Raw genomic sequence first — 25,370 nt, 5'->3', positions numbered from 1 at the left:
AACCAGAGTATTAACACCTGAGCTCTGTAAACATTCACCTGTTGTCCTCTAACAATTATGACCGCACCAGTGTGTTTATATCATCCTTTATTGACATTTCAAAGCCTTGAATGTGGAATATTGATTCTGAAAAATAAAACTGATCTAGCTAGGAGCTCATGACAGAAATCTAAATGACACATTTTCAGATACACAAACAACAACAAGAACAACAACAAGAACAATAAGATCCAGGAAACAGGCGAGAGGCGGAGTGGGTGAACTGATGTTTATTGAGAGTAAAACAGAGCTTACAGTCGGTCTGAGGATCAGCTGTGATCTCAGCACGTAAAAAGGAGTAAAAAGCAGTGCGCTGAAACTCTGGAGGAACATAATCAGAAAGTCAGACTGATGCTCTCAGTAAGGTCGGGTCAGACGGGGTCAAAGGTCGGTCAGAGGTCGAGGCGGGGTGGCTGTCGGTGGGTCGGTCGGTCGGGTCAGGTGTCTTTGTGTCATGACAACAGTCGCCTAGGGAACAAGAAGCTGCAGCGTTAGGACAGGTACAGGTGAGACTGCAGGTCCAGCTCTCAGGTAAACATCTGAACCTTTAATAATAAGAACATTGCATCCTCCCTGGGGGTCTGTGGGGGGCTTCTTCAGCTGCTTACAGGGAATCCTAAAGTGTATTTATAGTGTGTTGAATCAGCTGTGATCCTACAGAACCGCTGCGGGTCAGGGAGTCCAGATGGAAGAAGTGTAAATGAAATGTGCCGATTAAAGCCTACAGGGGTCGGTCAGTCCTGGGGGGTCTGACCGAGGGGGGAGCCCACAGTTAGCAGGATGCCTCACAGCACTTCAGATGGGTTAAAAGAGGACAGGAACGTCCTCACTAGCTGCATGCTCCTGGTTTAGGACACAGTGGGGGTGCATTATTTTCCTGTGTGTGAAATGTACCTTAACTGCCCTGTGTGTGTGCAGCTTCAGCTATGCAGCATGGATATATTACTAGTGGAGGGGGGTCAAATTCAGAGGGAATAACACTTGGATATTTATTGAATTGAAGCTGTAACTTAATGACAGAAAACACCAAATATTCTCTGAGATTTGAGAGGAACATTCATGTGGAAACTACAATATTCTTTAGGAGATTATTCACAATAGTGTGGAAGATGGAGATCTCTTCTAGACGCAAATAAGGTATTCTGACTCAGTTTAAAAATACCTCCTGTAGATCTGTGGGTCTCTAAAGTCCGGATGCTGGACGATGAAAGGAGGATTCTAGGTTTAAGTTCATGAGCATTTGAAGCGATGAGAAAAAACAAAAATCCATGATCCATGTTTCCCTCCCGTAAATGTGACTCCTCCTCACAAACGAACCCCTTTAAATCTCAGAGAATATCCTCGTTTCTTACCCATAATTGCCCCTCTTAATAACCTACAGCACGAGACCCCCTGCTTCCTCCCTCCCTGCAGCAGAGGACTTACCGTCTCTCCTGTCTCCTCTCAGTAGGTGCGAGGGCGTTTGTGCGACTCCTCTCGGGGGGGATCAGCGCGCATCACCTTCATCTTCACTCCGTTCACCATCCGACCGTGCAGCGCCGCCAGAGCATCGTCTGCACACTGAGAGAGGGAGAGAGGGGGGGGGTTACCTCTATTCATCCCTCCATCTGTGTTTCCTGTCATCACTCTCTTCAGGTTGTTTCTATCCTGACTAACAAGACTCCTGCCTGATTCGTCCTGGAAGAGGGGTGACGGCCGCTAACAGTGGCTAACCCTAGGAGATGCTAAAGCTGACTGGTTTGCCGCCTTCTTCTCAATGATTGGTTCCTCGGAGCCTCACCTGTTTGTCTGCGTACTTCATGTATCCCACCTTCCTCCCAGGGACCAGATGGACCTCGATCAGGGATCCGTAGCGGCTGCCGGGATAGAGAGAAGAACGTTAGTAAGTCAGCATGAGCTGGCAGTTAGCAGCATTAGCTCTCAGTTAGCAGCATTAGCTCACCAGAAGACGTCCTCCAGAACGTCGGGCGGCAGCGGGGAGGGGCTGAAGACCACGAACAGACGCTCCTTCGACTTGCTGTCCGGGGGGGCCAGCTTCTTCAGGGGGGGCAGGTTCACGTCAGTCTGGATCCTGGGCATGTTGGAGACGGGGGGGTAGCTCTGCAGGGAGACAGGATCAGAGATGATGGTTTTATTTTCTGTGTCAGGTTAGGGACGCTCACAACTCTTACTCACTCTTCTTTAAATGCTATGAGTAGAGGGGTAGTTAGAAAGATCTCACCTTTAAAGTGTGTGAGAGGGATCGCGTGTCTGTGATTGCAAGTTATATTTAAATATACAGTATGTCAGCGACAAAGCTACCAAGTTATATTTAAATATAGGATCATTTTCCTTTTTTTAATTACAGCAGATTTCCACGGGATTTCAGATTCACTTACCGTAAATCTGACTGATATTCTGTGGGAATATCCCTTTTTTATTCTGTACACAAGTCCTGCAGATGAAGGAAACTCTTCCCCATGCAGGACTGTTCCTCACGGGGTTTAAAAACAGACCATAATAGGTGCAAACTCGAAACACAGCGGGGGTTTAACCAACTCACCGACGGGGGTTTCATCACTTGGCTGTTGGAGGGTCCGTTCCACGCTGATGACATCATCTGAGTCGCGACAAACTGCATCGCCATGCGACCTACAGGACTACACACACACCATTAGTATGCTCTGTGTATGTGTGTATGTGTGTGTGTGTGTGTGTGTGTGTGTGTGTGAGTGAGTGAGTGAGTGTACCTGCTGCGGTCCTCTCCGTCGTCCACATAGGTGACTCCCAGTCTGTTTCCAGGAGGGAACTCGAAGCCGTTCAGCTTGTCTCTGGCGTACACAGCTGACCCCAGGTTACTGTAGCGGATCAGAGCGTGACCTGAGGAGAGACCTGGTTCATTAAGTACCCTCACATGACCATCACATGACCAAAAAAGAAAAAACAATTGGTGACATATTTAACCTAAGATCTTAATGTTGCTCTGGTCCCAAAACCTTTACAACAGCCCCAAACCTTTGCTGAGTCCGTAGGCGTCTCTCTGCAGCTCGCAGTACTCCATCCCGGGGATCAGGTCGAACAGAGCGAAGATCTGCTCCTGTGTGAGGGCGGCCCGGGTCGAGACCATCAGGCAGCGCGTGAGCTCTCCAGAGCGATAATCCATCGGCTGGTAGTTCACGGGCTCCGCTGCTGCATAGGGGGGGGGGGGCGACAGCACGGTCACATGGTGTCTCCACAGCTAAGCTAAAGGAGGCTAATGTTGGGCTATAAAGGAACTACAGCACGGTCACATGACTTCACCATCACCACCGCTAAGCTAAAGGAGGCTAATGTTGGGCTATAAAGGAACTACAGCACGGCCACATGACTTCACGTCACCACCGCTAATCTAAAGGAGGCTAATGTTGGGCTATAAAGGAACTACAGCACGGTCACATGACTTCACGTCTCCACCGCTAAGCTAAAGGAGGCTAATGTTGGGCTATAAAGGAACTACAGCACGGTCACATGACTCACGTCTCCACCGCTAAGCTAAAGGAGGCTAATGTTGGGCTATAAAGGAACTACAGCACGGTCACATGACTTCACGTCTCCACCGCTAAGCTAAAGGAGGCTAATGTTGGGCTATAAAGGAACTACAGCACGGTCACATGACCTCACGTCTCCACCGCTAAGCTAAAGGAGGCTAATGTTGGGCTATAAAGGAACTACAGCACGGTCACATGACCTCACGTCTCCACCGCTAAGCTAAAGGCAGGCTAATGTTGGGCTAATTCCTCTCATTTAGACACTTGATAGCAGCCGTTAAAACATCTTCAGCTTGTGTTAACCCCAGACAGTGTTTCAGGATAACAATGACAAAACCATTGACTTCCATTATGTGAAACTGCTGCATACCCATAGGGAACTGGTACTGGTTGGTGGAGTCGGCGACCCCTCCGGAGTAGTCCCCTCTGGACGCCCCCCCAGAGTAATCCTCCGTCACTGTGGCCTTAGAGCGGGGCTCAGCCAGGATGGCCCGGTAACCTGAAACCAGAGACTTGTTAGGTTCAGAAGACAGGGGGACTGGAACTGAGAGGCAGGTTTAAGGGACACCGGTAAATGGACTGAGTGTTAAACTGGGAGCCTTGGATATAACCCACAGTCACCAGCAGCTCTTACTCTTGTCGCAGTTTTCTATAGCGAAGGCGGCCTGGGAGGGTTTGTAGTATCTGACGTAGCCGAGGCCCTTACTCTCCCCGGTGAACTTGTTCTTGATGATCACACAGTACTCAATGTCTCCGTACTCCTGCGGGAGAAGCAGAACCACACAGGGTTTAGGAGAAGATAGGATCCCATTCAGAGAAATCACAAAGAGAGGAGTAGAAAACACACAAACATAAACATCTCAAAATACAAACTAAAATCTACAATATAAACACGCTGACAGAGAACGATATCTGGAGCCATCTGCTGAACAAACACTATAACAGGTTAATAACCCGTATTCATCCTGCTGAACTGCTATTGCAGGATCTCAGATGTAAGGTGGGGAAATCTGCAAACATTTGATGGTATAAGAGTATTTTTCAGAGCATACAAATACAAATAAGACAGTTTTATTGAAGTTTAAATTAAATATGAAAAGATATCCATGGGTTTCAGTTTCCGCATTAAACACGTACAGATTTTCCAGACCTTTCACTGTAGCCTAAATGTTTTTCACATGTGCAAACAGGCTGAAGGTTAGGGTACTTTGAACGTGTCTTTCAGGTGTTCCTCTGGGAAGGTTTTTGCAGATTAGGACGCCAGTTTTTGTGCGAATCCAAATGAGTTTTCCTGATTAAAAGCTGCTTTTATTGTTGTCTGAGTATTTGACATACAGGGAAGAGTTAAAGAAGAGGTGTGTGTGTTTACTTTGAACGTGTCTTTCAAGTCTTCCTCGGAGAAGGTTTTTGGGATCATGACGAAGATCCTGGTCAGCTCTTCATCCTCCACGTCTCGGTGTCTGTTAGACGAGCGGGACTGAGCAATAAATACCTAAACAGAGGAGAGAATAATTAGAAATACAGGTCAGACACAGAACATATACTTTCAATCTCATTAAAACATAGATATTTTAAAGTATTTGTCCCGCATGAAAAGATAGATCTCCCAGGTGTTGGAAATACAAGTGCAAACAAACCTGTGACTGTGAAATATTGAGGCTGTATATTTTATCTGCAGATTAGATTTGCCTCTATTGATCGCTAACTGGGAAATCGTTTTGATATGCTGGCTGTTCATCCCAACTCACTTTGTGCTATATTATATTATTTACCTTGATAGGTTTGGTTTCCTCCATGTATTATTATATATGATATATATTAAAATACCTTGATAGGTTTTGTTCCCTCCACCAGGACCTTCCCGTGCATATCCTCCATGGCCATGCAGGCCTGCGACGACTTGCTGAACTTCACGTAGGAGATCCCTTTGGACTCCTTGGTCTGTTTGTCCTTCACCACCCAGACGCCCTGCACGTCCCCGAACACGGAGAAGCTCTCCCGGAGCTGCTCCTCCGTCAGGGAGCGGCTGGTGACGGCGAACAGCCGGCTGTTGGGGGGGTCGTCCAGGTTCTCCTGTTTGGCTGGTAGATCCTCCATCTTTGATGCTAACTCGAAGCTAGGCTAGTGACGAGCTACTGCTTCCGGAGCCTCTTCTTCTAGTTTAATACCAGGAGGCAATTCATATTTCAGGTGCAGTGCCGCCCCCTGCGGATCACGAGGAACAAGCACCAGGAGAACAAATACTACAATTAGCTAAAAAAAGAAAACTAGATACAAATCAAATTTAAATGAGCTATCTAATTTAAAAAGATAATTTTAAATTAAAATGAGCTAAAAATAAAACAAGATGAATTAAAATGAGATAATAATAATAAAAAATGTTTCCTCCTCAACTCTAATCCCTTTTTGAGTTTTAACAAACCCCTCCCTAAATGGCCTCTTAAGTTTTCTCTGTGGACAGGAGACATAAAATATTGACATTAAAGTTATGAAATAAAAGCAAATACAACAAATGTCTCTTTGAATAAATCTAATTTTCGATGTGCTTTAAACGGTTTTACTGCATTTTCTGTTTACCGTTAATAATCGTGCATACTTAGATAATTAGTAAAAAAATAACCAAGTAATATAAAGATTTAAATAAAGGCGATGAGGGGATGCTGCAAAATCCCACAGTGGTGAAGCTCACAGTAGTAGAACACTGCCCCCCGGGGCTTGGGGGTGTAACTGCACCACTCTCTGTTACTCAAGGAAGCTGCAGGAAGATTTCATAACACTTGATTACGTTTCATAAATACCATGTTTATAAAGATACATATATATGTTATATATCTCAATGGCTTCAGTTTCTGAATTCCCCCTCAGGGATTAATAATAGTCTAAATAAAACGTATCTATTTATATAGTGAATTAAGTATACTACGTCATTGAATCACCCGTCCACACCTGCTGCAGCTGATAGATGACGTCAGAAACTCGTGACCTGTTGGTGTCACAGGAATGATCTTTATGTGTGCCACCATAACTGTGCGTGTGTGTGTGTGTGTGTGTGTGTGTGCGCGTGTGCGTGTGTGTGTGTGTGTGTGCGTGTGTGCGTGCGTGTGTGTGTGTGTGTGTGTGTGTGTGTGTGTGGGTGTGTGTATGTTTAGTGTCAAGTGAGGGCAGAGTATATTGGATATAAACTTTTCTTTAACAATAATATAGACTTGGACTTTATTGAGTAATCTGAAGCCCTTTGAAATGTATTTATTGGAGCTTGTGACTCCTGTCTGCCCTTTGTCCGAGGTCACCTTTAAAACCAGTAAAGATTTGCTTTTGTTTCGTTTCATTACATCTACATCTATAACCCTTATGTGTGGTCCATATTTCATTTCTTGCTTTTATATTTAAGATTGTTAGGAGGTCAGTTCCAGATTGTGCTGTATATCTTTTATTTTACTTTCACTAAAGTAGCTTAGTATTTTCTCTACATAAGTTGGGTTACTTTGATATAAACTGGTTAAAAAATGTAGTGTAAGAGGTTACTTACATGCTACCGCTTTCTTAGTTATTCTACAACAAATGTGAATTCACTCATTTGTGTTTTGACTTGGCATCCTATTTACATAAATTAATAATTTAAGCATTAAATAGCTTAAATTATTAATCAAATATAGTCACATTTATGAGTTAGTTTTCACCATATACACAAACAAGGGCAAGAAAAAATGTACATTAGTTATATAAAGGAATGTTCATTCTGCTGCATTTAAATGAGCTAATTTCTATTATCCCCATCTTTACTAATTATATATGTATTTTATGTGGACTTGCACCAACATGTAATCATAAATAAACTGTATTTTAATCTTTTTTATTCCATTATTTTAATGTATTTAGCGTTTTCAATGTATGACCTTATAAGGATACTCAACAAGGTGCCTCTTGCTCCACAATGGAAGCGAGGGAATGCGTGGACCCATACCAACACACATGCATCGCTTCCTTCCTAGGACCCTTGTCGTACCTTTAACGGGAGTAACGAGGATTTGCAGCATCACATTTAGTAACTGTAATTCGAGTGTTTTATCAGTGTGTAATCAAGAGCTATAATCCCCCAAACCAAACGAGAAGTTTAGTATAAGGATGTGAAGTCGTGTAAGGAAACGTCTCTTTGTTGAAAGGGGACGCGGCCCGGATTGAAGCTACGACGTAAGGCTCTCAGACGTAATCGCCGTTCACGTGATTGATGATGACGTCGAAAGCAGGAGCCTCTAAAGTGAAGTGACCTTCTCTCCGACAGAGAGGAACCATCAGTCGAGAGTAGCACCTGCTCCAACCCCGCACATATCCACCAAAAGGTAAATGATCACCCTTCATAATGAGCTTTTATACCAAGTTAGGACTGAGGGTTGGGGTTTTGTTCTTTGAATAATGCTAAAATATAATGTAAGTGATCCAAGAGGTGGAGATGCTGAGCCCTAACGATGAGCTAACGTCCGCCCATGTTGGTACATCGCTCCGGTTACTCTCTTTGCGTTAATACACCTTTGATTTTATTCGGTTGATTAATTGCTGGATTTAATTGTTGTTTTGAAGATATATATTGATTCTTGTTCCTGGTGTCTTCTCCTGACACTAAACACTGCAGGGTGATATTCATCTGTACGCCGACATTGAAGCATCCTTGAAGCCTAACCTTGCTAGCAGCTAGGATAAAGATGTTACCGTAATATCAAAGTATAGTCCCATAAACGCAGATACAGAGCCTACGTTTCAAAATAAGAGCATGGAACCTTATTTTTAACTTAATAGTGTGTGTGTCCTTGATGGGAAGGATGTGTGTGAGGTAGCCCGCCATATTAGATCTGGGTTGTGGTACCTATGCTATCTTTATCCCATAGTAGTAAAGGGAATGGGAATTTGACGTCTACTACTGATCAAATTAAAAAATGTGCTGGATATAACATGCAGAAAATCACCGTAATATTATGTTACTGCTGCTGTCTTGTCAGCTAATATAACTCGATAATAAGTCATTGTTTTGTACATGATTTAGTTGTTATATTTGACATATTGCTGCCTCAGTTGTGAGTCGTGCTCTCCTCACTGCGGGTTTTCACTGTGGGTCATCTAAGGACAGCAAACATGGTGTAACAGTATCGTGTGTGTGTGTGTGTGTGTGTGTGTGTGTGTGTGTGTGTGTGTGTGTGTGTGTGTGTGTGTGTGTGTGTGTGTGTGTGTGTGTGCCCCTTGTGACATTTGAGCTTTTATTTTGAAAAGCGCTGCTTTATACTGGAAACTTCCATTTATTGGAGGAGATTGTAGGTTAGGGATTCACTGTAAAGGCTTCCCTGATAGTGGTGGTTTAAGGACACATACCACTCACGCACTGACCTGGTTTTGGCACACTTTCCACCACAGTACATGAATGTTGGTCTCTCTGAACCCGAGCTGAGCCTTTCATTTGGAGCTGTTTCCGGTTGATAGTCATGTCATATTTCCCTGAAGTGACCTCGGTGCCTCTTTGAGCTTTTATTTTGAAAAGCGTTGCCTGCTTCATACTGGAAGCTTCCATTTACTGTAGGAGACAGTGAGGCTTATTGAAAGGAAGTGTGTGTGCACTGTAAAGGCTTCCCCGCAGCTGCTCGTTTAAGGACACAGATTCATGTCATGTTCATGAATGTCATGTCCTGGCTTGTTTGCCTGCAGAGTAAAGAAAGTGGAAGTACAGGTGCAGACGTAAAGCTGTGTCCTTAAACGACCTTCAGCACGTGTCGCCGCAGATCACTGAGACTGAGAATAGAGAACAGGCAGCAGCTAAACTCGTATAAAGTATTTACTGTGTCTTTAACTTTGAACCGTTTTTAGATCATTCATTTTCACACTTGATTTAAATCCAGATCCTAAGACCACAGATGTTGTCCTTCACCTGACTTACTGTTGTTGTTTGTGTTGTTTACAGCTAACGATGGGCGACATAGGGAAGGGAAAGAAGGCCTTTGTGCAGAAGTGTGCTCAGTGCCACACAGTGGAGGAGGGGGGCAAACACAAGGTGGGCCCTAACCTGTGGGGTCTGTTCGGACGCAAGACCGGCCAGGCAGAGGGATACTCCTACACGGACGCCAACAAGAGCAAAGGTCAGCACCCTAAATAACCCCTAAAACCCCGGGGGGGGAAACTTAATATCTCTAATATTGTAATACCAGTTTGAACTACTTTTGCACTAGCTAATGTTTCCTGCCTTTAATTTATCGTTTGTTGTTTTCAGATGAATTTTATTTACTCCTTAACAATATTAACACAGAATATCCACATTTAAAAATAAAGATTCTGACAATTTAAAGACAAAACTACTAAAAGAGAAATGTAGAGAATACGTTTCTCTTTTATATTCAGTTTAAATCTTTGGTTGCCTAATGTTCTTTTAAATTGTAGGTAATAATAACTGTCATTTTTATAGACAAAGCGGCTAACTGATTCAGTTTGAAAGTATCGACAGAATAATGTGAAATAATGAATGTTAAATATATATATAAATGATCATTTATTAAATATTGATACTTTGATGATTTTCTGACTTTATTTATTTATCCATTTATTGCTTTTTTTAAAGCCTTATAAAATTAAAACAAACGATTGAATAGTCCAGCCTCTGAAATTAAACTAAATTATTATCCACAATGAAAATGAAGCTCTTCAGAGTTCACTCAGCCTGTTTGATGGTTATATAACCTGAGCTGGTGACTGACTCCAGATGGTGGTGAATGAGCTTCCTGTTAATAAACTCACCCTCAGATATTACTGAGTTTCTTCTTCAGGCTTTTAAACGCTGCCCTTTGCTCTGGTCTCTCGTCCCATTGGTCAGATTTCCTCTCATTATGAACTAATTCCTCCGTCTTTAACCATGATCCCCCCCCCCTCTCCTCCCCAGGTATCGTTTGGGGCGACGCCACCTTGATGGAGTACCTGGAGAACCCTAAGAAGTACATTCCCGGAACCAAGATGATCTTCGCCGGCATCAAGAAGAAGGGCGAGCGCGTGGACCTGATCGCGTACCTCAAATCTGCGACGTCCTGAAGAGCCGCGGCATTTCATGTCCGTGTTTTACTGTATTTCTTCTCCTGTTTATTTCTAGACTCCACTCATGCTGAGTATGCAGTTTTATGTTTAGTCATTTGCTGTTTTTAAGGGTTATTGTATGTTGTGTAAAGGTCAGCCAGCGACTGAACAAATGGCCAGACATAAAACTACAGAAACGAGGAGAACTCACTTTGTATTTAATTTTAACGCTTATTTTTAATGACGACGCATGTCTGGTACTTTCTCCAACATCAGCCTCATCTTTAAACTAAGTCAGAGTGAACGGTGGAAATGTGAGACGCTTTGGTGGTTTTCTGGTGCTAGAAAGGTGTAAACGCTCCGTATAGGACGGGGTCAGAAACGCCCCAATTTATGCTCTTTAGATTCCTCCCGTTTAATAATTACCCTCTTAAATAATTAGGTCTAACCCCCCTGCTGCACCGGAGGACTCTGAAGCAGCCCCTCTGCCTTCAAAGGAGTGAATCAGTGCCTCTTCACAGCGGGGGGGGGGGTTCAAACGAGGCCTTCAGGAGCAGCCCGTTATTTACCTGGTTTCACAGGCTGGAGAGAGATGTGTGTTTAACTTATTTACTGTAACCTGTTCTGGGGGGGGGGGGGGCTGTGGTTGTACAGCAACACACACTGTATGCACATAGACAATAATAATACCAACAATAATAAGGAGATGTTGAGTGGCTGTGGAAACGGAGGGATGAAGGATTGAATAAAAGAAAACGTCCACAAGAAACGACTGTTGTCTTTTGTTATCGACATGCATTGGTTTAAGAAGTACTCAGATATTATACTGCAGGTAAAGCTCCGTAAACATATACTCAGAGAGCTGCTTATTCTCAGGTTAGTATCAGTATTTATTATTCACTTCACAAGAAATAAAGCTAAAAATGCATGAATAAGATTCATAACAAGCGTCAAATGAAATATAATCAGCATTCTTTTTTATTAAAGGACGGATGTTTTTGTTTAAATGATCTATTTTCAGTAAAAAGCAGGAGTCAGAGACAGCATGAACAGGATACATGCTGATCATTCTCAAGTGGAATCCACAAGTTTCATATAAAAAGGACTTGTTGAATGTCCTTCTGATCCTCTGATAAAACAGCAGGCTGAATGGTTTCCTGAGTGAAACGCCCAGAGATAAAACCAGTAAAACCAGCGGACGTGACATTCTGACTTTTTATTCCTATCTTAAAGCAATCAGGGCAAAGTCAACGTCATCGCTTCTGAGTAAGTCATACTATGACACACACACACACACACACACACACACACACACATACCATACGTGTGTTACATAATCTTCCAGGGAAGTGTTTCCAAGAACAGGTCAGCTGAGTCCACGTCCCTGTTCAAAGCTCACACTCTGGCTCTTCAAACACACACACACACACACACACACACACACACACACACACACACACACACACACACACACACACACACACACACACACATTCAGTTAATGTTGCCAGCCTGTGAAACGTCCTATCCTGTGCTGCTGTGTGCATTAAATATAATGAAGATTCTTGTGGAGTTACAATCAAATAAACATACATGTAAAATACAAGATCTACAGAGGATATGCAGAATGATTGCATGCATTGCATTCTCTCATATAAACTACATGTTTTGTTTATTGTATTAAATAAAGAGTAACTACAGTTATCAGGTTCACGTAGCTCAGTGTTTCCCTCTGAAACGCAGACTGCTGTCTCTGGGTAGAGTTCACCTGTACGCACAGTCAGTGACCCCTGGTGGACAGAGGGGGTATTACACCAGGACAGGGCTAGCGTAACTTGACTCTTCTGTTCATACTAAACAAATACGGACATAATGATAATAATAATAACAATAATAATAATTATTACAATTAAAAACGTAATTATAATATATATATATATATATATATATATATATTTCTATTTTAAAAAGTGGGGGAGATAAAAAAATAAATATATTTTTTAAAATAAATATTTGAATTATTTAATAAAACAATACAAAAGGTAATACAATAAAAACAATATTTAACAAAATAAAATGAATAAATAACGACGTAATAATAGAAACAATAATACTATCAATAATATTAAGAAACAGTAATAAAGCCTTAAAGCGACGCCCCACATTCTGAGCAACGGAAATAAAACTGTGGTAAAAAATGAAATACAATACAATAAAAGTACATTGAAATAAAAATAATATTAAAAATTACAAATAATGATAACAAAAGTCTCGTCAGTGGGGCACCACAGAATACATGATGGTAGAGACGGTGTGTTTCAGACGACACTTTGTTGACTTCTTAGAATACTGCGGATGCAGGTTTCATTTTCTCCTCTACATTTCTCCTTTCCTTTATGACTTTCATTTGGAGCTTTTCCAGTCTCCGTTGGGCCTTCTTCCATTTGATTTCTCATTTCCACTTTTAAATGTAATCTTTGCCATACATGTATTTAAATATGGAATAATAATCCTCACATTTTGTATATTTACCATTTCATTTTCCCTCCCTCTTATATTTCACCACACTAACCTGTTTCCGACTTTTACCGTAGTGATGTCACCAGGTGATGTAATGCTATTCAGCTTAATTCACCAGCGTTTCAAACCTGGCCCTGCTGGGAGAAGAGGAGATGGAAAGAAAAACAGAGGGATATTCCCAGTTGTAGTTCCCAAACGTTTCTGATGTTTCTTGATGACCTCACTGGGAATTGTGCCATTAGATCCCAGTCTGAACTGGAAACGTGCCATGGGAAACGGGCAGCCTTTCCCATCTTTTTTTAAACTATGCAGCTTTTTCTCAGCGAATACTTTGAAGAGTTTCCCGAACTTTTGTTTAATGATTGTGCCGAAACAGCCCCGATATATTAAGCCTGGTCACATGACACTCAGCAACCAGAGGAGTCTTTCAAACGAAGACAAACATTTATTTACATTGATTTCAAACTATATTTATGTTCATTCTTATTCTTAATAAAATAAAATACATTGATAATAAATAAATAAAAAATCTAAAAAGAATAATAATAATAATAATAAAAATAATAATAATAATAATAATAATATAATAATAATAATAATAATAATAAAAATAATAATAATAATAAAATAATAATAATAAAATAATAATAATAATAAATAATAATAATAATAATAAAAAATAATAATATTAATAATAAATAATAATAATAATAAAAATAATAATATTAATAATAAATAATAATAATAATAATAAAAATAATAATAATATTAATAATAAATAATAATAATAATAATAATAATAATAATAATAAATAATAATAATAATAATAAAAATTATAATAATAATAATAGTACAGAAATAAACAAAAGAAAAAATAAACAAAATAATTATAATACTAATATTAGCCGTAGAGTGACGCCCCCGACACCTCAGAGGGACGGAAATAAAATAATGCCACAAAAATAAAACAATTATAATAAAAACTAATAAAATGTAAGTAGTAATAAAGAAATAAAAAATACTAAAAATATTACAATAGTAAGAAATAACAATAATGAAAGAATTACCAAACATAAATAATACACGTCTAAAAACTCTAATAAAGAATGATAATAACAACAAATAATAATGCATCCTCAGGTTGCACCTTCACCAGGCTGCATCCTCACCATGTTGCATCCTCACCAGGCTGCATCCTCACCAGGTTGCTTCCTCACCAGGCTGCATCCTCAGGTTGCATCCTCAGGTTGCATCCTCACCAGGCGGCATCCTCACCAGGCTGCATCCTCACCAGGCTGCATCCTCACCAGGCTGCATCCTCACCAGGTTGCTTCCTCACCAGGCTGCATCCTCAGGTTGCATCCTCACCAGGTTGCTTCATCACCAGGCTGCATCCTCAGTCCAGGCACCCTAGTGCATCTCACCAGGCTGCATCCTCAGGCTTGCATCTTCACCAGGCTGCATCCTCATCATTAGGTTGCATCTCAGGTTGCTCTCACCAGGCTGCATCCATGTCCTTCACCAGGCTGCATCCTCACCAGGTTGCATCCTCACAGGTGCTTCCTCACCAGGCTGCATCCTCCAGGTTGCATCCTCAGGTGCACTCAGGTTGCATCCTCACCAGGCTGCATCCTCAGGTTGCATCCTCACAGTGCACCTCAGGTTGCATCCTCACCAGGCTGCATCCTCACCGGTTGCATTCCTCAGGTGCACTCCAGGTTGCATCCTCACCAGGCTGCATCCTCAGGTTGCTTCCTCACCAGGCTGCATCCTCACCAGGCATCCTCACCAGGTACATCCAGGTTGCATCCTCACCAGGCTGCATCCTCACCAGGTGCATCCTCAGGCTGCATCCTCACCAGGTTGCTCCTCACCAGGCGCATCCTCCCAGGTTGCATCCTCACCAGGTTGCTTCCTCACCAGGCTGCATCCTCAGGTTGCATCCTCACCAGGTTGCATCTTCACCAGGCTGCATCCTCACCAGGTTGCATCTTCACCAGGCTGCATCCTCACCAGGCTGCATCCTCACCAGGTTGCATCCTCAGGCTTCATCCTCACCATGTTGCATCCTCACCAGGTTGCATCCTCACCAGGCTGCATCCTCACCAAGCTGCATCCTCACCAGGCGGCAACCTCACCAGGTTGCATCCTCCCCAGGTTGGTTCCTCACCAGGTTGCATCCTCACCAGGCTGCATCCTCACCAAGCTGCATCCTCACCAGGCTGCATCCTCACCAGGCTGCATCCTCACCAGGCTGCACTCCTTTTGGATTTAAAATGAATTTGTATTCATGGCTTTTTAAAGAAACAACCTGTCAGGTTTCCAGAGGAACAGATATTATCTGCATGAATGAAAACGTAAACGCCGTCAGGCTGAAGCGCTCCTCTTATCTTCTCCAGCAAACAAACCTGCATTTGTGCTGGAAACAGAGACAGAGACTCTAACAGTTTTTGCAAAGTTTAATACACATACACACCATTCACATTTCTGAAGTGGAATAATAAATACAAAGCTAGGACGATCAGTAACTTCAATATTTGAACCCTTAACAAAACACAGCTTTCACAGAGATGATAAAGGTTGTGTTTCAGTCCAGATGTGATATGACAGTAATAGTGTATAAACTGACCAGAAATCCTCTAAATCAACACATTAAAAACACCAGTTAGGTCTTATTGCAAGTTTTAATAAATCAACTTTGAAAAGTGAAGAAATACTGTGAATAATAAAAAAGATCCTCCAATAAAAATGCATTTTGTGCTCTTCAGTGATTGGACAAACATCTGTATCCAGTAAAAAACAGCTACTGCTTTTAAAACAAGAAATACAATAAAAAAAGCCCCAAAAAAAACAGGTGTGAACTCTTTAGGCTATGAAAATGAAGACAAAGTAAAAAGTAGTAAAATGACAGTAAATGTATTCACTTCCTGTTACTGCACTGAATTTGAAACCTGCCTGACGACAGTGAATAAGTGAGTCTAAAATCAGCTGACCAGATTTCGACCACATTGTGATGTCACTATGTTTGTTTGGGTTGTGCAACCACTAGCAAATCACCAACCATATCCGTACAACCTGATCACCTGATTCTCCTCCTACAGCTCAATTGTGTTTCTTTCAACCAATCAGCTCTGAGGGGCGTGGCCAGCAGCAGCTCATTAGCATTTAAAGCTACAGACGCAGAATCAGCTCGTTAGGAACAGAAACAGAGGGGGTTATGGGATGATCTGTTTGGTGTTTCAGCGACAGGCTCTGGATATATCTGACACCTGAATATACTGATGATGAGGAGGATGACAGGGGAACTTTTAGGGGTCAAAAGTTCCCAACGCCCTCCAGTGTGGTGACTTGGTTCAGTGGTTCATTTCCAACAGCTGTAAATCAGATGTAAAGAACAGACGCTAAACAAAAGCTAAAGTCGGCTTGGAAGACATTTGTTCCATCATCTTTGAAAAAGAAGAGGTCCAGTTGTTCTTAAGAAATATAAGAAAGTAATACAATTCAAGGCACTTAACTGGTGGAAAGGTATAAAAGCTTTCCATCAGACGTCTGTTTTCTGGTGAAATTCACGTGATAACTTTCATCTGATTCCCGGCTTCAGAACCAGGGCCTCGATACTGTTTTATTATCCTGTTCTGTATCTTCAGAAGAACCTCTGTCATAAAGCATCAGCTAAAACCTGCCGACACAAACACATCTGAATGACAGTAGAAGAAACCCCCTCTGGAGGAACACAGGGATCTGAGCCTCTGCAGACCATTTACATGCACTATAGGACACACTGCACAGAAGCAGAACCGGGCCTCTTTAAAAAGGCTCTCCTAAAATGCTGAACTGAATTGTTTATGGAACTTTTTTTAGTGTTCATGAAAAAAGTTTGGGCGTTAAATATGGAAAGGAAAAAGATTTGAGTTTAAATGTTTGAGCTCTGATTCCTGCAGCTGTGTTGGTGCATTAAAGGGTCAAATCAGTCCCAGTTTGTTCAGCGCTGTTGAATAATCTCTTTCAAACCGAGAGGTCGTCGGCTCTCGTCCGGCTGCTCGTCCCGCTGGCTCTGCTGAACCTCCGCTTGTCCTTCTGGCAGATCCCGTTCGGACACATCACCAGCCCGTCCGCGACACCATTTTGGCTCTGAGCGCTGCCGTCCCTGCCGCCGGGGGGGTAGGCGTTAGCGTCGGTCCTCAGGTATCCGCCGTCCTGGATCTGATGGCCCCCGGCTTCCTGCCAGCCGGGCGGGAAGCAGCCCCTCTGCAGCAGGGTCACCTCCTCGGCCAGCTTGTGCTTCTCAGTCGCCATGTTCTCGCAGTTCTGCTGGTCAGCCAGGTGGTGGCTGGGGAAGGGGAGGGGCAGGAAGTGAGACGAGCCAATCACACACTGGCGGAAGTCCGGAGGGGGGGTGGACGGCGGGGGAGGGGAGAGAGAGAGCTGCCGGGCGAGGGAGGCTTCAACTGGAGCGGCCGCCCGTCGGTTCAAGAAGTACCTCCTGGAACCAGAGATCCAGAAAGTGAACACATGATAGACAGAGCGGGATGTTAGAGGGGCAGAGCAGGGGTCTCCGGCTCATAGAAACTGCCGGATGCTGACCTGCAGATGTTGGGCAGGTGACACAATTAAGTTGAGGATGTCAGTTTCTGACATTTTCAGGATCAGAAATAGCAGTTTTAACCAGAAGTGACCATATTTGTACTCCTGATGGACTGGTTTTGATTACATTTGGGTGGAGTTAGAAGTTTTAGAGGACGCTGAATGGAAAAGGTTTACTTGGATATCCGACCGCAATTAATCTAAGATAATAAAAAATCTATTGCGCAATCTCACCATGAAGATATTCCAAGAGCAAACGTCATGAGTGCTTCAGCAAGGAGAGACCTTTAAAATATAAGGGAATGAGTTGTGCAGGAATGAGTCCCCTGGAGTAATCCCCTGGTCTGGAGGTCATTGGTTTTCTGAATGTGTTATCCTGGAATAAGGTCTGAGGTCAACACGAGCTGAAGAGACTCTAATGCTTTATTCTACCACATCAACACATAAAACGTCCCACTGGAGAGAACCAAGCTCCCTCTCCAGACGCACTTAAACTCCAGTCGCAGGTTGTGAAGCTCTTGCAGAAAGAAGCTTTTTATTTACACACAGTTGCCTTTCCATTTGCAGAAGAAGTCATGTTTCGGCCTCAGGGTTTCTGAGTCTCAGTTTGGCCTTTGTTTAACGACAGGAAGTAAAAAAAGAAGAGTCACTGAAGGCTCTAAACATCGCTGCTGGATCCTCGGTGTGGGAAATGGATTAGTAATCATAAGAGGTCTTTGTTTGCGTCCATCCTGCAAGACATGTACAAAGAGCCTTTCTTCCCGCTGACACTACACTACTTTCACTTCTGAAGAAACACAATCTACTGTAAGGAGACCAACAGGAGGCCTGGTCCTCAGTCTCCGCGCCCGAGGCTTTAATGCAGGATTATTTGCTTTGAATTTAAATTCCCCCAAAAACCAGAGTCTGATAACATCGACGGATTCATTTCCAAAGACTTCACTAACACGATTATAAAAGGTCTCATCGGTTTTCGATGAATCAACTGACCTGCAGCTGCAGAATCAGTCTAAAAAGTACAAATTCACGGTGACATCTTTAGGGTTAATGTTGTCCTTGTTAATCCCAAGCAGGGTTGCCAATACACTCGTTACTATGTGCTGGTAAAGGTCACGTCCTCGAGTTCCAATTAAGGTGGAAAGTCAGCTTGCAGACCTGAATATTTAATCAGTTTCAGGTGTTGTTTCGATCAAAATCAGACACTTTTTATCGTATTGTATGTATTGTGTTAATAAAATTAGCAGATGCCGCTTCAAAGTCTCTGGATGTGATCTGAATGGTTATATAAACTAAAGGAACCGCGATGCTTTGCTTTGACAGCCTCTGAGACCTGCAGCAGCCTCAGGTAAACACAATGAGTGATCCCGGACATCCTGAGTTAAAGGTTCAATAATAAACACAGAGTAATGTGTGAAGACCTCCGGTACCTGCAGCAGTGTCTCCAGGCCAGGTGGTGCAGCTCCAGGACGCTGAGGGCCAGAGAGACGGCCGACACCGTCATCATGAACACGATGAAGACGTTCTTCTCCGTCGGTCTGGAGACGTAGCAGTTCACCGGGTGAGGACACGGCGTGGCCTGAGAGAGAGAGAGAGAGAGAGAAAGAGAGGGAGAGAGAGAGAGAGAGAGGGAGAGAGAGAGAGAGAGAAAGAGAGAGAGAGAGGGAGAGAGAGAGAGAGAGAGAGAGAGAGAGAGAGAGAGAGAGAGAGAGAGAGAGAGAGAGAGAGAGAGAGAGAGAGAGAGAGGGAGAGAGAGAGAGAGAGAGAGAGAGAGAGAGAGAGGGAGAGAGAGAGAGAGAGAAAGAGAGAGAGAGCGAGAGAGAGAGAGGGAGAGAGACAGAGAGAGGGGGAGAGGGAGAGAGAGAGAGCAAAATGTTATGTTTTATAAGATGTCGTTTTTTTCTGAAACTTTTTGCCTGAAATGTCGTTGTGTTTGGACCTCCAGGGCCACCGTAGGAATCGTCTATGACTGATTTGGATTTGTTACCTTGCAGATGTACAGAGAATGGAGGAAGACTCCATACATGAAGTACTGCAGGATCAGAAACACCACCTGCAGGGAGACAACCACAGTCAGTGTCCTGCGCCCTATAGGTGTTAGTGCATGTAAACGGTCTGCAGAGGCTCAAATCCCTGTGTTCCCTCCAGAGGAAGTTTCCCTCCCAAATCCCCCCTGATGAACTCCCTAATGAGGAACTTACTTTGTATATTTATATTGTGTATTCACAGATACACTGCATAGACGTTTATCTTCTACTGTTGATTGGTACATATGTACCTTAAACTGTGTGTGTTTGTCTTGATAATCTAATCAGAATTTAAATCCCAAGCAGAACATACATTTTAGAGGTTGTTTTTAACACTTGAATGAACAGTTTTCCACCATCTGGTGTCCATATAGAATACATTACAGAGAATTCATCTGAATTAAACCCAAAAACAGATGGAAAAATGTAGCTGATCATCTTTTAAAATCCTGTATGAAAAAGACTCCCAATAATTCCCACTGTGTTGTGATGTATAACTGCCCCACTAAAGGAGCGTATAAGAGGCCTGAGTTCACGGTGCACCTCCATGATGCTGCGTATCAGGATGCTCAGGATGTAGGTCTGCAGCAGCGCTCCTCTCAGACGGACTCGACCCGCCGACTGGCCTTCTTCTTTTTTTTCCTTTCCTCTCTCCTTGTCTACTTTCCTTCGTTGTTTCTCCTTCCCTGTTTCTTCACCTCCTCCCGGATCCTCCTCTCTTCCTCCCCCCTCCCCCTCCTCTTCCTCCCTGCTCCTCCTCTTCTCCTCCCGGCGGACGGTGTGCATGGCGTGACCCATGTAGATCAGACTGGGTGTGGACACGAAAACGATCTGGAGGACCTGCAGGAACAGAAGGAAGGTTCACAACGACTAATCCCAACTTTAGAGACACTGAATGCTAGAGTTTAACAACTACATCAGGGGGGGTGGATGTACAGTGTCTTTAAATGCATTCTCAACAAAATATCGCCCAAACAAAGAGAGCTGTACTTCAATGTTCGGAGGACACTAGCTGCAAGGAAAGAAAGATCCCTTTAAAAACACCTTAACTTAAGGGCCTTTGATCAGTTGATAAAGAGTGGTGCAGGAATGAGCATTTCATCACTTCCTGTCACTAAGTCAGAATGTCAGGCCCAACGTTAGCCGCCTTTAGCTTAGCGGTGGTGACCTGAAGTCATGTGACCGTGCTGTAGTTCCTTTATAGCCCAACATTAGCCTCCTTTAGCTTAGCGGTGGTGACCTGAAGTCATGTGACCGTGCTGTAGTTCCTTTATAGCCCAACATTAGCCTCCTTTAGCTTAGCGGTGGTGACCGTGAAGTCATGTGACTGTGCTGTAGTTCCTTTATAGCCCAACATTAGCCTCCTTTAGCTTAGCGGTGGTGACGTGAAGTCATGTGACCGTGCTGTAGTTCCTTTATAGCCCAACATTAGCCTCCTTTAGCTTAGCGGTGGTGACGTGAAGTCATGTGACCGTGCTGTAGTTCCTCTATAGCCCAACATTAGCCGCCTTTAGCTTAGCGGTGGTGACCTGAAGTCATGTGACCGTGCTGTAGTTCCTCTATAGCCCAAGATTATCTTTTTACTTCAGAAATCATAAAGTGGTGTGAGCATGTGGAAATGATCCTGCTGAAGTAAACGTGTGTCAGAAACGTTTGTTTGACACAGATCATTTTCTGAAATAATCCCTAATCACATGCTAACACCCGACTGTAGCGTGTGTTACCCAGTATCGTATGTGTGCGATGGGGAATGCTCGGTCGTAGCAGACGTTCTCGCAGCCCGGCTGCTCGGTGTCACAGTTAAAGTCTTCCTGCTCGTCTCCCCACGAAGACTCGGCTGCGGTGCCCAGCACCAGGATCCGGAAGATAAAGAGGACCGTCAGCCACACCTGAGCAGCCAAAACAACAAATCACATCAAACCCTCAGAAACAATCCCTGAGTCGCTCCTGATTTATTTTGTCTGGAACATAAATGTGTTTCTGTCCCGCACTTTGATCCACAAATGTCATCTGATTGTCCATAAATAAATAAAAAAGGACAACTGACTTAGGAATTGAAATATGACACGAGGGAAATGTATTTCAATTTGGAGTATTGTGAATTTTCAATGTAAACTGCCAGCCTAAACTGGGATACTCAAAGTTAAACAGGAAAACATGAAATCACATATATTTATACTTTATAAATATCTGATTCATTTATTTGAGTTTGTATATGTCTGTTTCCACCATGAGAGAGGCAGTCCGTCTGGTGCCTGGCATGCAACGTGTGTGTGTGCGTGCGTGTGCGTGTGCGTGTGCGTGTGTGTGTGTGTGTGTGTGTGTGTGTGTGTGTGTGTGTGTGTGTGTGTGTTAACCTTGCCAACTGAGGTAGAGTGCTCCTGTACTTCCTCCAGGAAGTTTCCCAGTAAGCTCCAGTCAGCCATGCTGGGTTAGAGTACAATCTCTCAGAAGTCCTGCTGCAGGACGCAGATCCAGCGGAGGAACAGAGAGCTGTATCAGCGTCTTGTGTTATAATTCATGGTGTTTTGAACAAAAGACAGAGGTTAAAGTAATAGGTGATGACGTCCATGAAAACCATTTCTAAAAGCATTGCAGATAAACGATCCGCAGCGCTGGAAGACTTTGTTTCTAATCTAAGTTTCAGGCGTTTCATTAAGGAGTTTTAGGAGAGACAGCAGAGAAAGAGAGGGATCTATTATTGAGATCTGACCAAAAGGGATCATATTTTAGAAGTCAGAAGTCTGTCTTTCTTTAAGAATTCTTTTTTGGTTTTTTGGACTTTTGACTTTTCCTCAGATTTGGACTCATCTTGGAGTTCTGAGTTTCTTCGGAGTATTGCGTTTTTCTCAGAAACCTGATCCAGTTTTTGAGTCTTTTCACTCGTTGGCTTACCGTTGACCGTTCTCGCAGAATACTGACAGGAAAATTCCACCTAATGTATCTATGTACCAAATCCTAATCACCCCCCCCCCCCATACTACACATCATATAATATAATGAGGACAGTGCAAATACATGTCTTCGCTTCCCTGAGATTTGTTGGTATTTTGCTCTAAATTCTGATGAAAACTCGACTTATGAACAAACCGTTGAAGAAAACTGTTGGTAGTTGTTGCTGGCGGCTGTGTGACGGTGGATGGAAAATGTGTGTGTGCCTGTATGTGTGTGTGTGTGTGTGTTCTTGTATTATTTTGACCCTGTGGCCCTCTCTCTGACTCTGTTAATAAATATGTCTGTGCCCATGTCTTAGTTTAGCATCAGCCTCTGTTCTCACACTCCCCTCCGTCTGCCTCCAGGGGAAGAAAAACTAGAGTGTACACACACACACACACACACACACACACACACACACACACACACACACACACACACACTCTATAACTGTATGTTTTACTTGCATACTGAACATCTTGAGGTGTCCGTGGTTCAGGTTTTGAAGTGTTCCCTAAACTGAGACAAACATGACGACAGACTTTAAGAAAGAAAAGTGTCCCTTATTCATGAAACATCCCTTACATGCCCCTCCCTTCCTGTTTTTGTAAAGCCCAAAGGCATGAAAAAATGTGTGTGTGTGAGTGTGTGTGTGTGTGTGTGTGTGTGTGTGTGAGTGTATTTATGTCTTACACGAGTGCTCCCGGCATCATTAATAACAATATTACTTCCTTGTATAGACTTTCGCCTGACCTCTACATGAGTGTGTGTGTGTGTGTGCACATTATTCAGCACTCAGTATTGTTGTGCATCCTGTCTCGATAACACACACGCACACACAAACACACACACACACACACACACACACACACACACACACACACACACACACACACACACACACACACACACACACACACACACACACACACACACACACACACACACACACACACACACACTGCACTGAACTGTCCTGCTGGAGCTGAAGCTTCTATACACACTTTTTTTTCTGCATGTTTTCTTTCATTTTGGAGGATGATCTCTGAACACCTCCATTTGACCTCCTTGTTGACATCTGGAACATCGTGACATCACTGTGTAACACTCGCTGGATCAAATGGACATTTAATCAGAGAGAAGTGCTTTGAATTCTTGTTTTAAATAAGTCTCGACAAAGTCTTTGTTATCTGTTCAAAATAGGTTGCTGAAAATGTGTTGATTAACAAACACTTTCCTGATTTCGGACGGCGTTCGGCCTGAGGATCAAATCCCCCCTCTCGTCTTCCTCTGCAGCTATTGTTAAGCTGCCTTTGAGCAAGGCACTTCCTCCTTCCTTCTACTTATCCTCAGAGGAAAATATAAGTAGGTTTTCTGGTTTGCACAGGTCCAAAAGTCTCGTCTTTAATCACAAATGTGTCTAACTTTAGTCCCTGAACCTGAACTTCAGACAGAGAAAGTGTGATGGCGCACAGAGGGACGCCGTCAGTGTGTGAACAACAGGACAGCACATTACCTGATGTACGAATGCAGTCACCTGAGAAAACCAGAATAAAAGTTGATTAAGTGTCGAATTCCTCTTCTTCTTCAGCTGCCTTTGAGCAAGGCACTTCCTTCTTTCTTCTACTTGTCCTCAGAGGAAAATATAAGTCTGTTTTCTGGTTTGCACGGTTCCTGAAGTATTGTCTTTAGTCACAAATCTGAAAAACTTCCGTCGCTAAATCTGAACCTGAGACGATTGCAGTCAACCTGATAACACCGCCGCTCTCCTGTTCTTCATCAGCAGATGCTTTTCCTCGTTGTTCTACTTATCCTCGGAAAAGGATCGAAGTGTGTTTCCCTGTTTGGCTCCAAAAGTCTTGTTTGTCCCTTGAGACAGAGACTTGGAAGAAATGCAGCAGACGGCAAAAACACTTTACCTGAAAAAATCTGGAAGAAGTTGATAAAGTCACCGCCTTCCTCTTCTTCCTCAGCTGCCTTTGAGCAAGGCACTCCTCCTCTCCTCACTAGTCCGCAGGGGAAATATGAGTATGTTATCTGGTCTGCACGGGTCACAAAGTCTCGTCTGTTGTCGCAAAATAAGTCCCTACTTTTAAACTTTAGGCTGCAAAAATGTTAGAAACGTTTATACAAAGCAGGGTTGACGTCAGCGTGAGAAAGTCTTCAGAAGATGAACCCTCCGCTCTCCTCCTCTGCAGCTGTTGGTAAGCTGCCTTTGAGCAAGGCACTTCCTCCTTCCCTCACTTATCCTCAGAAGGAAATATAAGGATGGTATGGGTTTCAAAATGAAGTCTCCGAGACAGAAGAAAGTGAAGAGAAGTCTGAAGAAAAGTTCAACTCAGCAGCAGACGATGCGATCAGAGTGTGTGTCCAGTGAACAGAAGTGAGTGTGAGAGCCCCGCTAGTACCAGCCTCTCTCTCTCTCTCTCTCTCTCTCTCTCTCTCTCTCTCTCTCTCTCTCTCTCTCTCTCCCCGCCGCCACAGAGGAAGTGGGCCTGGTGCCTCGCTGCCTGCTATTCAACTCTGTGTGTGTGTGTGTGTGTGTGTGTGTGTGTGTGTGTGTGTGTGTGTGTGTGTGTGTGTGTGTGTGTGTGTGTTTGTGTGTGTGTGTGTGTGTGTGTGTGTGTGTGTGTGTGTGTGTGTGTGTGTGTGTGTGTGTGTGTTTGTCATCTAAAGGAAGTCAGATATTGTATTGGGACACAATGGGTGCAGGTTCAGCGC

At 43.3% G+C, this 25,370-nt stretch overlaps 3 protein-coding genes across 4 annotated transcripts; 1 reads left to right on the top strand and 2 right to left on the bottom strand.

Annotated features, from left to right (window-relative positions):
• Window positions 1–254: 254 nt before the first annotated feature.
• rbm45 (RNA binding motif protein 45) lies at window positions 255–5,685 on the bottom strand. The gene is made up of 11 exons (XM_063874703.1): window positions 5,373–5,685; window positions 4,915–5,037; window positions 4,180–4,306; window positions 3,916–4,044; window positions 3,034–3,207; window positions 2,769–2,898; window positions 2,582–2,678; window positions 1,982–2,139; window positions 1,820–1,895; window positions 1,465–1,599; window positions 255–507 (listed from the first exon to the last, which is right to left on the bottom strand). The coding sequence occupies exons 1-10, from the start codon at window positions 5,640–5,642 to the stop codon at window positions 1,483–1,485; spliced, it is 1,401 nt and encodes a 466-aa protein (XP_063730773.1). The 5' UTR covers window positions 5,643–5,685; the 3' UTR covers window positions 255–507; window positions 1,465–1,482.
• A 1,971-nt stretch (window positions 5,686–7,656) lies between these two features.
• Window positions 7,657–11,355, top strand: LOC134858699 (cytochrome c). Its single transcript, XM_063874725.1, has 3 exons — window positions 7,657–7,885; window positions 9,490–9,664; window positions 10,459–11,355. The coding sequence occupies exons 2-3, from the start codon at window positions 9,496–9,498 to the stop codon at window positions 10,602–10,604; spliced, it is 315 nt and encodes a 104-aa protein (XP_063730795.1). The 5' UTR covers window positions 7,657–7,885; window positions 9,490–9,495; the 3' UTR covers window positions 10,605–11,355.
• A 4,196-nt stretch (window positions 11,356–15,551) lies between these two features.
• On the bottom strand, window positions 15,552–25,019 carry LOC134858687 (gap junction alpha-5 protein-like). Of its 2 annotated transcripts, none has more exons than XM_063874705.1 (7): window positions 24,166–25,019; window positions 22,073–22,220; window positions 21,440–21,604; window positions 20,259–20,555; window positions 19,676–19,741; window positions 19,119–19,267; window positions 15,552–17,590 (listed from the first exon to the last, which is right to left on the bottom strand). In XM_063874705.1, exons 2-7 carry the CDS (start codon window positions 22,139–22,141, stop codon window positions 17,113–17,115), a joined length of 1,224 nt encoding a protein of 407 aa, XP_063730775.1. In that variant the 5' UTR covers window positions 22,142–22,220; window positions 24,166–25,019; the 3' UTR covers window positions 15,552–17,112. The 2 variants fall into 2 exon arrangements, with proteins under 2 accessions (XP_063730775.1, XP_063730776.1); XM_063874706.1 differs by having other exon boundaries at window positions 22,073–22,174.
• Window positions 25,020–25,370: the final 351 nt, after the last annotated feature.

The sequence above is a fragment of the Eleginops maclovinus genome, chromosome 22 (assembly GCF_036324505.1).
Source record: "Eleginops maclovinus isolate JMC-PN-2008 ecotype Puerto Natales chromosome 22, JC_Emac_rtc_rv5, whole genome shotgun sequence".
Lineage (NCBI taxonomy): Eukaryota > Metazoa > Chordata > Actinopteri > Perciformes > Eleginopidae > Eleginops > Eleginops maclovinus.
This window is presented reverse-complemented; position numbering and strand designations above follow the sequence as displayed.